Raw genomic sequence first — 14,987 nt, 5'->3', positions numbered from 1 at the left:
TTGACTTACGATATAAATAGCATAAGCGATGTCAGGGCAAGTAATAGTGAGGTATACAAGACTACTAAGCAGTTGTCGATAAGGTGTAGGATTTGGACGAGAAGTCCCATCTTTGTCATCAAATTTGGCATTAGTTTAAATGGGAGTTGTAGCAGTCTTGTTAACAGTAAGTCCGGCTCGAAAAAGAACATCAGTGGCATATTTTGCTTGAGAAAGATAATAGCCAGAGGAATCTAACACAACTCCAAACCTAGAAAACAACTAAGCCATTCGAGATCTTTCATTTCAAACTATTGACTCAAATACTGCTGTAGTTTCATAATACCGTTATGATCATTGCTAGTAATAACCATGTCATCCACATATAATAGTAACAGAATATACCCACGAGATGTTCGTTGAACAAAGAGACCATTGTCATAGGAACTGGATGTAAAACCAAGGCGTTCCATGGTGGAACTAAACTTAGAATACAATGCATGAGGAGCTTGCTTCGGTTCATATAATGCTTGGCGTAGGCAAAACACTTTATTAAGCATGTGAGTGTATCAAGGATGAGGCTCCATATAAACTTCTTCAGTGAGATCACCATTGAGGAATGCATTTTTGACATCCATATGGAATAGAGGCCAATGCTTAATAGCAGCGACAGCAAGGAGGCAGTAAACAGAAGTAAGACGTGCAACTGGAGCAAACGTCTCGTCATAGTCAATGCCATACTTCCGAGTGAAGCCTTTTCCTACTAGTCTAGCTTTGTAGCGTTCGATTGTACCATTTGCCTTTGTTTTGATCTTGTACACCAATTTACAACCTATAGCCGACTTTTCAGGAGGCAAATCAATCAAATCCAAAGTATGGGATTTTTTCTAATGCTTTCAACTCATCCGCCGTTTCTTTCTGCCAAAGAGGATTAGTACGAGCTTCTTCATATGTGTGAGGTCTAGAACAACCTATAAATAAGCTCAGACACACAAAAATATAAAAAAATTCTCTTTTCCTCTTCATTCTTAAATATACTCTTGGGATTTTTCGAGATACTGATTGAAGGACCGTATGGGATAGAAGATCTCCATCCTGATATTGAATATCTTCCGCACATTTTATAATCCTCAGTTATGACCCTTTTTTTTTCTTTTAAATCTTGTCTATTAACATTGAAAAAAAAAGCACAAGAAGTTAAATTCAAAAGCAGACACTCATTTGGACAGGCCTCATCAAATGTCTATTAGCAGTATAGCTGTGGGCAGAGAGAGAGCGCGCGCAAGAGAGAGACTACCAAATAGTCCTTGGCAAAAAGATATTCATTATAGGTTTTAATAATTTTTCATTCTCCACATCATTGATACCACGATATTAGTTAAGATCAAATTTCCCCCGAAAACTTTAACAACCAAAATATGAGAGGCCTCCAATTTCTCGTCCTAGAAGTCCTCATGGAGTGAAAATTGTCTATACTGAAATTTGCTTTTAAGGATGAATAAATCTAAAATGTGACACAAGCGCTTTACGAGCGCACATTGATAACTATCTTTCTTAAAGTCCGAAATATATCTAATGAATATCATCATCACAAAGGTAGCCAAAACCCTCGTCCACCCACACCAAAACGAAGGACACTTTCTTGTAGCAACTACTAAAACAAACTGAGCACATTAAGCGAACTTGAAGGATGATGTTAAACGCAGTTAGGAGCAATTTGTGTTAAAGTAGACCTACCAAACCAAAGCGTTGCAGCTAGATTAGTCACTAACATTCACCGAAAGTTGTGCTTTGCTTTTGTCTTGCCGATAATGCTATTTAAATGCAGAGCTATTATTTTGCTTGAGTTTCACTTTCCATCACATGTGAATCCTTTACATTGAGGATTAGGTGTGCTGTGACGATACATACTAATGATGCCTTCCTCAGGCAGTTATCTTCTTTAAGAAGAAAATTACCAAAATCATCTTTAACTTGACTTCCCACCGTAAATATCCACATGAGAGACTAGCTCGATGCCACACACCCCACCACCACGTTTCCCCCTTCCACCGCACGTAATGCCATTGTTCCCTCGGAGGTCGTCACTGACCTCACATCTGAGGAAGCCGATGGTCACCACGCCAGCTTAAGGTCAGATCGAGCTTGTGGCCACCATGGTTAAGCTTTGTTACAGAGCTTGCGCAGCTGGATTGCCACAAAAGCTCGCGACTAGTCATGGCCCTCACAAGCTCGAGGCGGACCTCACGCGGGCTCAGCCTGAGCTCGTGTGCCCTCGTTGTCCCAAGCCACGAACAATCTCGCCATAGACAGAGACGGGGATGAGGGGAGAGGGGTATAGGCAACAGGCAAGGGGGAAGGTGACATCGTCGGTGTTAGCATTGAACTGTGGCATCAACCTAGGGGTGGCTCTCAGTCATAGATGGGGATAATTACCAAAAAAATCCTAAACCTATTGTAAAGATGCTAATTCAGTCATAAACTTTTCAATTTGGTTCATTTAATCCTAAACATTTTGACGATTTGCCAATATAGTCCTTTCAACCAATTTTGGCCGGAGATTACTAACGTGGACGTCGGATGTCCTACATGGGCAATGACGTAGATAATTTTTGCAATTTTTTTTAAAAATTTTCTAAAATTTTTCTTTTTTCCAATTTTTTCCTTTTATTCTCTTTCCTTTTTATTTTTTATTTCTTTCTTATTTCCCTCTGCCGATCCATGACCTCAGCGGTGACAACGTAAGACGGCCGGCGTCCACATCAGTGATATTCGGCTAAAATTGACCATAAGAACTATATTGGCAAATTGTCAAAAGATTTTGAATTAAATTGATCAAATTGAAAGGTTTTGGTATGAATTGGCATCCGTACAGTAAGTTTATGACTTCTTTTTCTGTAATTTTCCCAACGTTGATGTGTTGCGCTATTATGTGTGAGGAGAGAGAAATGGCAGGGGAAGAGAGTGCAAGAGGGGTTACGGTGGAGATTTTGAAGTAGATATATAATACAAGTTTGAGAGCCAAAAGAAATGAAGGAACAAGCAGAGAGTAGATGTAGAATATATGGCCATAACGAATACCAAATTCATCAAGCCAAATGACAAAGTCACAATCATCTTTGTTTCATTTAATCTTGTGAAGGTCATTCAATAGTGCACTCGACCTGCTCTTTCACAGAATGAATCACAGTAGAGGCAAGCAAAAGACATGAACATGTGCTGAATGAGAGGATGATAAGAGACATGAAAGGGACTAAAGTTTTATTGAAATGAAGAAATCAACAACCAACAAGTCGTGTGTTGAACATATTTGACCACATATACCACCATACTGGACCACCATCCTCATAAGTCTTTCCATACCCACAAAGATAAAGACCCCAAGATAGCCCTAAAAATTTGATCACATGACGGTGCACGCAGTGGCATTTTCTTCACTGAAGTAATCACATGGGCTCACGTAGTAACCCCTATTCCCACCTTGACACTCATCAGCTGGTCTTCCACATCCATCATAGCACATCACTGGCCTCCTCTGCCCACAATAGCATTGTGCCGCACCACACCGTCCATAGCATGGGGGACAACAATACACCCCCACCATCGGATACACCGGCACCATCGGATACATTGGCACTGGCGGGTAGCCTGCCATCGGCTTTGGTGCCTTCGGGGGCGGCGGCGCGGGCGCCTGCTGTGGAGGCTTTGGTGGAGCAGAGGCTTTCGAGGGCTGTACTGACACCGGTGCAGGAGCAGGTGGCTTGGCAGTTTCTTTCGGCGGCTCTTCGAACCTGACCTTCTTGGTCTCGACTTTCTCCACTATCTTGCCACCCTCGCAGATGATCTTCTGCCGGATTTTCTCCGGGCTGCAGCATACGACGGTGATTTCCACCGTGTTCTCCTTTTCATCGTATACTTGATTTCGAATTTCTCTTGTTCACAAATTAATTCATAGCAAACTCAGTCGAATTAAATTAACACCAATGCAATAGTAATTACAAATCAAGAAATGATAACAATTTTAAACTAAAAAGAGGGGAAGCAAAAAAAAAAAAAAAAAAACAAAGAGAGAGAGAGACTCACGGGGAAATTTACAGAGAATTTTCTTGATCTTCTTATAGCAGCGCGGGCACTGCAAATCCACCTTTATCCACATTCTGGTCTCCTGCAACAAACAAGAACAATGCAAAAATCAATAAAGTCATGTGTATCAAATGAATGCGAAGAATAATTCGAGGTTTTCCTTTTCCTAATCGTTTGCAGAGAAAGTATCAGGGGGAAGATGCAAAACAGAGAAATGAACAAGATAGACCCAACGAAATAATAACCCCCAAATGGAGAGATAGTTGTTCTGAAGAATCACAATCATAGAATGATAAAAAAAAAACGACCCAGAAAAGAAAAGGGAAGAAAAATGGAGTTGGCGGGTATCGAGAGAGAGAGGAGGAGGATTTACCTTCTCTGCCATAGCTGCGGGAGAGACAAGGTCTGGAGAGCTCCGAAAATGAGTGAATGGGAGTGTGAAGAGGTGAAGGAAGGATCGAGTGATGATGGGGTGTCGGTGATGGATGAATATGAATGTTAGAGAATGAGAACAGACTGGTTAAGAGGTCCCTATATGTTCAATAGCTTCATCTGCTTCTTAAGTATTGAGAAAATTCTGTATTTGGCTTAGAGTCGCATGATGAACAGTAGTCAACCAAAGTGTGCGGCAAACTCGCACTTGGTAAGACTAAGGACAAAGGACCTTGACCGTACGTATGTTAGTCCTCATGTCTCTGTCACGTTGAATACTAGGAGAAGCATGCGTCGAACTCATGACGTCCATTTGATTACATCACCACAATTGCTGGTGGGCTTGCAGTCTGTGGCAATGATGGGGCTATGAACAGATAATGCACGTGTTTTATCTTCCATCGTCGAAAGAATTACAGCAGAAGAACAGGAACAGCGCCAAGGCGATTCCTACAATTTCCATCACTTTGCTTTCTGCAGTTGAATTTCCAACACGCGCAGTGAGATTTTTGTTCCTTAAACGGTCGTTTTGTTCATGTGATTTCGGTCCTTTTGATTGTTGTTCTTGCGATGAATTTGGTTTCGACAATTCACTGCACATAAAGTTGGATTTCGAGGGAATTCACGGTTGACCGTAATGGGGTGAACTGTACTGTTTTATGCGCGGTAATGCTTAGCTCAATATATGGAACTAAAATTGTATGGACTGATCATCTTAGTATGTCAAGCAATCGAACACAATAACAAATAAATAAAGGAAATAAATGGTGCACCAGAGTTACGTGGCTCAAACAATGTGACCTACCTACTCTAGAAGGAGAGAAGCACAAGATTCCATGAAAGATCATACGATATGACGGAGAGTACTAACTTAAATTTTGAAAAGAAAAGAACAAAACCTTTATTGAGCTATCTACAACATGGGGTAGGTAATAGCCCGTATTCTCCAAACCGACGTTACATGGTTTGATATGAAGTCCAAGTTGGACTTTGAACTCGTGACATAATTTAATTTAAAGTTTATCAAACTCCAAAAATATTATGTTAGACCTTCCTTACATGGAAAATCAATATCCACAAAGTGTATAACATGAAATCAAAGCATTGTGGAAAGAAACAAAGAATGATTCTCCATCGACAATAAGACCAAATTACACGTACACGATTTGGTTGGCAATGAATGTTAGAATAATATTGGGCTTTGGAAAAGTTGATTGGGGGACCGCGAATGTAGTAGTGGAATTCATCTGTGTTAAGAGCAAGAAGCCATTGACTCGAGAGAACAAGAAGCTTAGTTTATCAAGTCACTGTCCATTTAGGTAGGAAGTCGCCATCCACAGTGCAGGTTAAGATAGATTAAATCCATGGCCTGAACAAAAATTTAGACCTATGACTCCATCTATGATGGGTATGGACCGCAGATTCTCACTAGTTAGGTTCAATCTAGCTTATAAATTAGTTTAGACAAAAGTTGAGAACTTGAGAAGCCGTGGGTTTCATTAGGCAATATTATCTCCTTCTAATTTAAGAAATTAAGCTTATAGTATATGACCTCTACATACAATTTGTGCTCCGCCTTTCAACTTGCAAGTGCGTGGCTGCCGATTATATCTTAATGCCGTAAAAGTATCGTGCACATGGGAAAGTTCCCTTAATTACATACGAGTGTTGAGCACGCGTTAAAGGGGCGTGCAAAAGCGGATCATTATGTAAGGAAGAAAAATAGAGAATTTCCTCCAAAAAAGAAAAAAGAAAAAAAGGGTAGTTATTTTTAAAGTTGCAGAAACGGGTGGTGGATGAAATTTGATTTATATTTTTTAAAGGGATAAGTGCATTTAAAGTCCCAAAACTTGTCACGAAAGTGCAATTGAGTCCTAAAACTTTCAAAAAGTGCAAACAAGTCCTAAAACTTGTCACGAAAGTGCACTTGAGTCCTAAAACTTTCAAAAAGTGCAAACAAGTCCTAAATCTTGTCACGAAAGTGCAAACAAGTCCTAAAACTTGTCAAATTGGTTCAATCAAGTCCTTCCATTGATTGTACTTTTTGAAAGTTTTAGGACTTGTTTGCACTTTTGTGACAAGTTTTAGGACTTGTTTGCACTTTCGTGACAAGTTTTAGGACTTGTTTGCACTTTTTGAAAGTTTTAGGACTCAAGTGCACTTTCGTAACAAGTTTTAAGACTTGTTTGCACTTTTTGAAAGTTTTAGGACTCAATTGCACTTTCGTGATAAGTTTTAGGACTTCTAGTGCACTTCTCCCTTTTTTAAATGGATTAAGAGTAAGATGAAATGGTGTTTTGTTTTAAAATATATAGAATTCTATTCTTTATTTGCCCTACATGATATGCTTTAGTAGCCATAATTGATAGGTTCATGTAAGCACGAAAATAGTATATTACGAGACATGACAGTAATATGAGAACCCACCCATCGGTGGCCGCATTGGTTTGCGTTCAGTTCCTTTCACGAGAGGTCCTGGGTTCAAAACTCGCCCATCGGTGATTTAAGTGGGGGGTCGTGGCGGTGGGATACTGTGCTAGCCCCCCTCGAGGACTAGTCGGGTATCACCGCTAGTTTGAGCCCTAGCTCGCCGGCCGCGCGGACACCTCGATTATCAAAAAAAAAAAAAGACAGTAATATGAGATATAATTATGTTCTTTATTTGCCCTACGTAATATGCCTTAGGAGCCAAAATTGGTAGGCTCATGTAAGCGCGAAAATAGTATATTAAGAGACAGAAATATCATACATATCGACATCTTATCAATAAACCATCAAGCGTACACATTTTAGGGCTTGCATTCTATTTCTATAAACAGAGATGCTCGATTTTTCGCTTAGATAAAGTAAAAAAAATATTTGATTAGCCAGCAATACCACATAAGTTGTCACGAAATAAGCATTACATGATACAATTTTATCTAAAGTCCACTTAATTTAAAAATGAAAAAAAAAAACAAGAGAGCAGTTCATAAGATTTAATTTATAAGTTTATCTTTTGAAAAAAAAGTTAATCTTGCAATGTAAACAAATTTAAATAACGAGTAAGGAATAATGATCTCAAGTTTCATTTGGTCAATCAAAAGATTAAAACAAAATGACATTTGAAGAACAAGATAAGGAAATCCAGATCCACTGGTATAAAAATAGAATAAAATTTGCGAAAAGAAAAACCAAAAGGTCTTCGTTTCAAATTTTCAATTACAGTGTATTCACTTAAATTTTGAGTTAAAATTCCCGCCATACAACTAGATAAATATCTTTATTTGGTATTTTCCATACTCAATAATGGATAACAACCCTAAATAATACATACGCAAATATCACCGACACTAATAACAAGAAGAAACCAAAAACATGTGATAATACAGTAATCAACCCATGTGCAAACCGCCAGCTAGCTATGCACAAAAATTATAAACAATCTGTTCAAGGAGCGAGGGGTAGATCTAGAAAATTAATCTTCAAAGATTGTTATATGAGTGGCCAGAAAAAATCCAAGTCTCCGTTTATTTTGTGAAAAACGAATGATTTTAAAAATATTTTTCTGAAAATGGTCGTTTGTATCGCTTGAAATAATTAATCATTGGCAAATGTTTCCTTCCTCGACAATAATTTATATCTAAACATTTTCGTGGACGATAAAAATAGTTTTCGTTAATTTATTTTTGTAAGCGGTACAGATGATCATTTTTGAGAAAATGTTTCACAAATCAATTATTTTCCACGAAACAAACGGAGGCCTAATAAGATTGTTTTTGCCCTTATTCCTAACTCATTATCACATACATTATCAGTGCAAGACTCTTTTGCTCGTGAGAACCTGATAACACAGAGGAGGATTGATGAAGGAGGTGGAGTAACGGCAAATTGGGCGCAACTCCCGCAAGAGCTCTTGCAGCTCGTTGCTCAACAGCTAGCCATAGAAGACTTCATGGCCTTCCATGGAGTCTGCACTTCATGGCGGTCCGCCGCCATCGTAGAGGAGCACAATGTGAGGAAGAAAGCCCCTTTGGCTCATGACTCCTGGGGACAAGCCACCCCAACATGAGTTCTGAGTAGAAGTCCGAGGTGCGTTATGTTCAATCCCCGTTCTCCAGCATCAAACTCCCCAGGTTGAAAGGCAGTCTTATGAATCATTTAGTGAAATCTTTCATATTACTGTTAAAATATACTTCTTGCTATTAGTGAGACAGGTGTATGCACGTTGGGTAAGGAGAACATGCCAGGCACATGACCTGATTACTTTGTTACCTATTCAATTAACTCTTTTTGAAAAAGTCTTTTCAACAAACCAATATGATGTTTATCCAGAGAATATTCGTGCATTAAACAATGATAGAATGCAAGGCCATACGATATTGGAAAACTCTTTCCCAAGTCAGTGTTATTCATAACAATACAAGAAATCCTAGAGAGAAACATGTCGAGAGAGAAATTCTAAACTTGAGTTTATATAGTATTTATATTTTTGGGATCGCGAGGTATACAAGAACCTCTTTTATTACAACCATAGATCTACGACCCGATCTAATGTTTGAGATAAAGTGTATATTTCCTATTGGCCCTAAGAATACTCTAGAATACACATTTTTTATATTTCCCTTAAAGAATATTTTAAAGTAATCAGGAAGCTTCAAGACATGCTTAGTTATCTTGGCCCACTTCCTCGGCTTATTGGGCCTTGAAACTTTTGGTCGGTGACGCTATTCTATTGCTAGTTAAGAGACTGGTGCCTTGAATAGATTCAGAAATTCACTTATTCAAATTTAGTTTAGGTAATATGATAATCAAATAATATAAGACAAACAATAATTTTACGCAAATTTATACCTATTTTACATTAATCAACAAACAATTTTTTTTATTAATATAAACCGTTATATTACTATTTCATCTTAATATTCATGGTATTTGCTTGAATGGTCATATTATATAAACATTAATTTAATAAATAACTAAAAGTATTGAACCTTACATTCCACTACACTATACAAAAGGATGGTTCTGTTTTTAAGCGATTTCTTACCAAGATACTATATCAATAGTTACTAAACTTTATTCCAATATGCAATATTGTCCTTAAATTTTTATTGTAATCAATATGATACTTGAACTATTCCTAAATGCTCGATGCAATTTCTAAAATTTCAATTTGTTCATTTTAGTCCCTCAACTTTCCAAGTATTCCTAATTAAATTGATATTTCCGCTACTTTATATCTCAATGTTTTCATAAGGATATTTCGAAACAATATCAACTTATCTATAGATATTCGTATTTATATTAATCTAAATCTTGTTCTTTATTTTTGAGATTGATAAAATTTTAATATATCTAAATGAGTTTCTACTTTTACTATTCTAGATATTATAATCTGAAATTTACTTAAAGGGAACTATCCTAATATTTATAATGATAAAAAGGTAGAGAGGTAATAAAAAGATATCCCATCTTTTGTCTATTTAGGATAAGGATTGAAGTGAAAAGATTTTCTAAAATCTAGGCATTAGTATAACTATGAAAATTTGTGAATAGTAACAAAAGATTACAGTTTGTGGATCGCATTAAGCAAAGTAAAAGTTTAAGTATGACATTGTATATCGAGCCAAATTTTATGGACAATTAGTGTCAATTCACATTCAAGAGCGGACCTTGTCTCAACTTGAACTCGAGCCGAACGTGTCCTCTACGCACCAAGTCAGCTTGCGCGACCCAACTCACGGCTCTGCTCCTACGGCTCACGGTGGGGCTTTGCTTCAATCACCGTCTTGGCATCATGGGCGAACAGAGTAGTTTGGAGTCGAGACTGTCCAGGGTAGATTCGTGGATTCCAGGAGGCATTGTAGTATGTACGGGTGTTGCGGTATAGGACCACGAAGACGAGGCATCGCCGTGAAGTAGGTTGCCAGAATACAACCCGCAGCTTGTTCTTTTCCACCCAATTTCACACCATCTCTCTCTCTCTCTCTCTCTCTCTCTCTCTCTCTCTCTCTCTCTCTCTCTCTCTCTTGTCCAACAAGTATAGAGCCCGGTTTGGGACTTTTGTTTGGTTCTCCAATTCTAGCTTAGGCTCCATTTATTTTGCCGAAATGCAACATTTCTGAAAAATATTTTCCGTGAAGTCATTTTTTAGTATTTGGCTAAATCTTGAAAATGAAATGAAAAATATTTTCCGTCGTTTAATAAGGAAAATCTCATTTGATTTTTCTTAATAGATATTCATTATTTGGGCGCCAATGACTTGCGCATAGGTAGCCAAGGAATCCGACATGGGCACCGGGGTCTCAAGCCCCGTTCCCCGACTTCGAGCATAAGTATGGGCACTAGTCTTAGGTCCATCGAAACCGAGCTCGAGAACTCAATGCTCATGCTCGGCTCCCTAATGCCCCGGCCTTGCTTTGCGGAGGCCAGGCCCATGTCCCCAACACTCAAGCTTGGGTCCATCAAGGCCGAGCCTGAAACCCAACACCTGGGATCGGGACCCGATCACCTGGGCTTGGATCAATTGAGGCTAGGGCCAAACCCCAGCGCTCAGGACTCAATCCCCAACGCTTGGACCCAAGTCCCTCGAGGTCGGGCTCGGGACCTTGGCACCCATGCTCAAATCCTCCGAGGCCAAGCTTCGGTCCCCGGCGCCTGGTCCTGGGCATCAGACCGAAGTGCGGGTGCAAGGGCACCGGCACGGGACTCCTAGGCCCGGCCTCAATGGACCTTGGCTCAGAAGTCGAGACCCAAGCATTAGTGTAAGGGGTTCGAGGCTCGGCCTCAATAGACTTGGGCACGGTCCCCGAGGACCTCTGCACGGTAGCTGGAGTCTTAGACACGGCCTAGATGGACTTGGTCCAGGTGCCGGGGTCCCGAGCCTGGCCTCAATGGACCTAGGCCTAGGTGTTTAGGACCGGACCCCACTACCAAGGGCCCTGAAATGAGTGTTGGGATTTCCATGTCTAAGAGCAGAGTTTCTGCTCCGAGCGCTAATTACCTAATCATATTTTGAAATTTGATTTTCAATTTTTTAAAGAGAAAACAATTTTCCTATATTTAAGTTTTGGTAGGAAAATCTTTTCTGTTGACTCATTTTCCAAAGCAATCCAAACGCCGAAAAATGAGAAAAATGTTGTCTTGAAAAATGTCTTACGTGAAACAAACGGAGCCACGATCAATTTTCCAATTTAGTGGAGACTAAATGGGGCTGATTTAGGGGGCTTAATAATGTGCTAAGATGTGGAATTAAGCGGGTGAATAAAGGTTCAAATTAATTTGGACGAATTCCAAAACCAAATAACAAGGGGGCACACAAAAATAACAAACACGAATCCGAGCTCATACAATAAACGATAGTTTGGGTTAGGGCTTGAACTACGTCAGTATGACATATATGAGGTGGAAATTAGTTATCTAGAAATCATAATGCTTCTAACTTCTAAATGTACGAGGAAACTGTATGTGAAATTTTAGGTGTCGATACTCTTATAGAATAACGAATGAATATCCAACTTTTGCTCTTCTAAATCATATCCATTGCACGTTCCGACTAAGAATGGATACACTGAAAATATACGAGTTTAGTGAATGTTGTGACGGTCGATAATCAAGGGTAAAAAATTGTGCCGTTCGGGGGGGTTTTATGTAATTTTACCAGAAAAGAAACGAGAAGAGAGGACGAACACGGGCGAGGGAGAGAGAGAAAGGGGGCAGGGTTTTCGGCCGTTGATACACCGATGATCCAACGGCGGGCAGTGCGTCTTCTTCAGGGAGCAATACCGATATGGTTACGAGCGCTTCGCGTTTCGCAGCTGCGCATTATCTAAGCTGGCGATGGAAGCTGGAAGAACCCTAATCACCTGAGCGTGGCGGGGCTTCATCGCCTCGGAATCTCCAGGTGGGTTTTCTTTCTGTGGTACTGTCTTTATCTTCCGATGTTGTTGAAGAATCGCTTTCAGCCGGTGTCGTGCGTGCTCGGTAGTAGATGCTTGAAGTTCGCTCTATGTCGTGTTCAAATCTGTTGTTTTTCTTCTCTTTTCTTGCTTGCTTGAGCCTTGGTGATCGCTTTCTTCCAAGTGTACGAACTGGTTTCGCTTTCTTCCAAGTGGGTTTCGAAGTATATGAGCTCTGATGGTGTCTGCTTTGAGCCCTTCGTCGGCCGGCCGTTTCTGGGTAACTGAGGTATTCGTCGGAAAAGGGGCGTAGATGCCTTTGTGTTGGTGACACGTTGTGCTGTTTCTTTTGATTCTCTGAATTTTTGTGGGTCGGGTTACCTTTCAATCTAAGGCGACTTGGTAGGTTTCAATTTTGGAGCTCCAACTGAGAATTCACTTTTTGGTCATTGGAAGAAAATGCGAGCACGAGCCCATCCATGACTCAGTGAGTGGTGCTTGAGTATCTCCATTAATATTTGAGATCCAGCTTGAGCTTTAAAAGATAATGCTCGATCGATCTCTTATTGGGTTTTGAGCAATGAAGTTGTGAACTGGAACTGGGTCGAGCTTTAGCACTACGTCAACTATTGCACCCGACACCCCTAATTATCATGGTCGAGAGGCTGGAAGTGCTTTAGGGGTTTGTTGGGAAGTTGTCTTGTCGTCTGCATTTGAAGCCTAGCTTGTGGTTGGGTTTTGATGAAAACTTGGGAGTTGGCTCTTGATGAGTAATCTTATGGCATGGAAAAGAGTTCATGTCTAGAAGCTTTCCACAAATCCCTGGAAAATTTCTCATCTCCTGCTTCGACTCTAATGAAGTTGCTCGGGATAGCTACTTTTTGCCAGTTAATGTCATTTTGCACGGAGTACCAATATGTTGGTTAGAAAACTGATGTTTTGCACTTATCTCCTGACATCTGCACACATTAATTTTCCTGATTGATTACATGACTTCTCCATGAAGTTGTTCTATTATTCTATCATGAGAAGTAAGTTCTGTTCTCTTCCCTCCCATGACCCTTTGTTCTGCCCGCACCTTCTCTATAAATTGTTCTCTCTTAGTAATACCGATTTCTTTACAGGTATCCGACTATGTTATTAAGTGGATGCACCTCACTCTTGGGGTGTGGGGTCACAAATCCCGCTTCTAAGCCCACATTGCCTATTAACTCAGTTGTTTCTCATAGACCTGCCTTACATACCAAGGCCACTTTATCGAGCATCAGGAGTTCCTGGAGACCTCATCTGGAGTTTAAGCAATGGTCCAACAGATGTATGTGAATGATGCAGTCATTTAATATGCGTGTGGCAGTTTCTTGCTTTCCGAAACATGCTGAAATATGTTGAAGATATGGAAGTTTGATTATTTTTTCCTCTGCTTAGGTTTGCTGCACCAGAACATATCCTCGGCATCCACCACTCTTATTAGAGGAGACAATGATGGCCTGTCATTCTCACTCCCAATTATTCCCACCAGGCGGAGACCTCGCAGGGCCCCACGAGCATCCAAGGATGTGCCATACAGTTACCGGTACCCTCCTATGACCAAGAAGCCGAGGTGGTGGTGGAGAACCTTGGCGTGTCTCCCTTACTTGATGCCTCTCCACGAGACCTGGATGTATGCCGAGACGGCTTATCATCTTCATCCCTTCTTAGAAGACTTTGAGTTTTTGACGTACCCGTTCCTCGGGGCCATCGGGAGGCTGCCGAGCTGGTTTCTAATGGCTTATTTTTTCGTCGCCTACTTGGGGGTAGTGAGGCGGAAGGAGTGGCCTCACTTCTTCAGGTTCCATGTGGTGATGGGCATGCTGTTGGAGATAGCCCTGCAAGTGATAGGGACGGTGAGCCGTTGGATGCCGCTCGCGGTCTACTGGGGAAAACTGGGGATGCATTTCTGGACGGCCGTGGCATTCGCCTACCTGTTTACCGTGTTGGAGTGCATAAGATGCGCCCTTGCCGGCATGTATGCCGACATCCCCTTTGTGTGCGATGCCGCATATATCCAGATTCCATATGACTAAGGGATGTCAATTCGCAAGATGAGGTGGTTTCAAAGGAGTTTCACATCAGATAGAGTGACCAGGATTTTGATGTTAAATCCAATCCCTCTTGGTATTTGGATGAGCTGATGTTGCTCTGCTCTCTCCTTCTCTGTGTTGGCTCACCAACAACAATTTAGCTTGAAGTTTGCACATTCTTAATAGATCGACCTTTTCCTTAGCGCCTTATCCATTTTCCTGTCTTGGGTTGTCATTAATGGAGAACTTTGTTAGGTTCATCAGAAAATCACGTGTACAATTTAAACGAAAAAACAGTTTACAGTTGGAGAACTCAAATCTTGATTTTTGTTCTTTAACCAACACAACCTAAAATTTCTTCACTCCAATTGCTGCTGCATAATGTTTCCTATAAGGGCATCTGATTTGGAACTTAGGTCAGACTTTCTTGCCTTTTGATGCCTTCCAAAATTAAATTTTTGACACGATTCCAAGCTGGAAATATGCCCAATTATGCCTGGTACCCAGGAATAATAATCTAGCTAGACTAATAACTCCACATGGATGCTGGACC

At 40.4% G+C, this 14,987-nt stretch overlaps 1 protein-coding gene and 2 pseudogenes across 1 annotated transcript; 1 reads left to right on the top strand and 2 right to left on the bottom strand.

The window, feature by feature from the left end:
* The window catches only part of LOC115662990 (uncharacterized), a 38,661-nt pseudogene that overhangs the window by 3,738 nt on the left and 19,936 nt on the right, over positions 1–14,987 (bottom strand).
* LOC115662989 (protein PYRICULARIA ORYZAE RESISTANCE 21-like) lies at positions 3,220–4,607 on the bottom strand. Its single transcript, XM_056319635.1, has 3 exons — positions 4,436–4,607; positions 4,063–4,144; positions 3,220–3,909 (listed from the first exon to the last, which is right to left on the bottom strand). The coding sequence occupies exons 1-3, from the start codon at positions 4,445–4,447 to the stop codon at positions 3,383–3,385; spliced, it is 621 nt and encodes a 206-aa protein (XP_056175610.1). The 5' UTR covers positions 4,448–4,607; the 3' UTR covers positions 3,220–3,382.
* LOC115662697 (protein TIC 20-I, chloroplastic-like) lies at positions 13,523–14,644 on the top strand (annotated as a pseudogene).

This window comes from Syzygium oleosum, unplaced genomic scaffold (genome assembly GCF_021117445.2).
Source record: "Syzygium oleosum isolate NSW1041296 unplaced genomic scaffold, Sole_v2.1 Sole_v2.18, whole genome shotgun sequence".
NCBI lineage: Eukaryota > Viridiplantae > Streptophyta > Magnoliopsida > Myrtales > Myrtaceae > Syzygium > Syzygium oleosum.
Note: the sequence above shows the minus strand (reverse complement) of the source record. Positions and strands in the feature narration are given on the sequence as shown.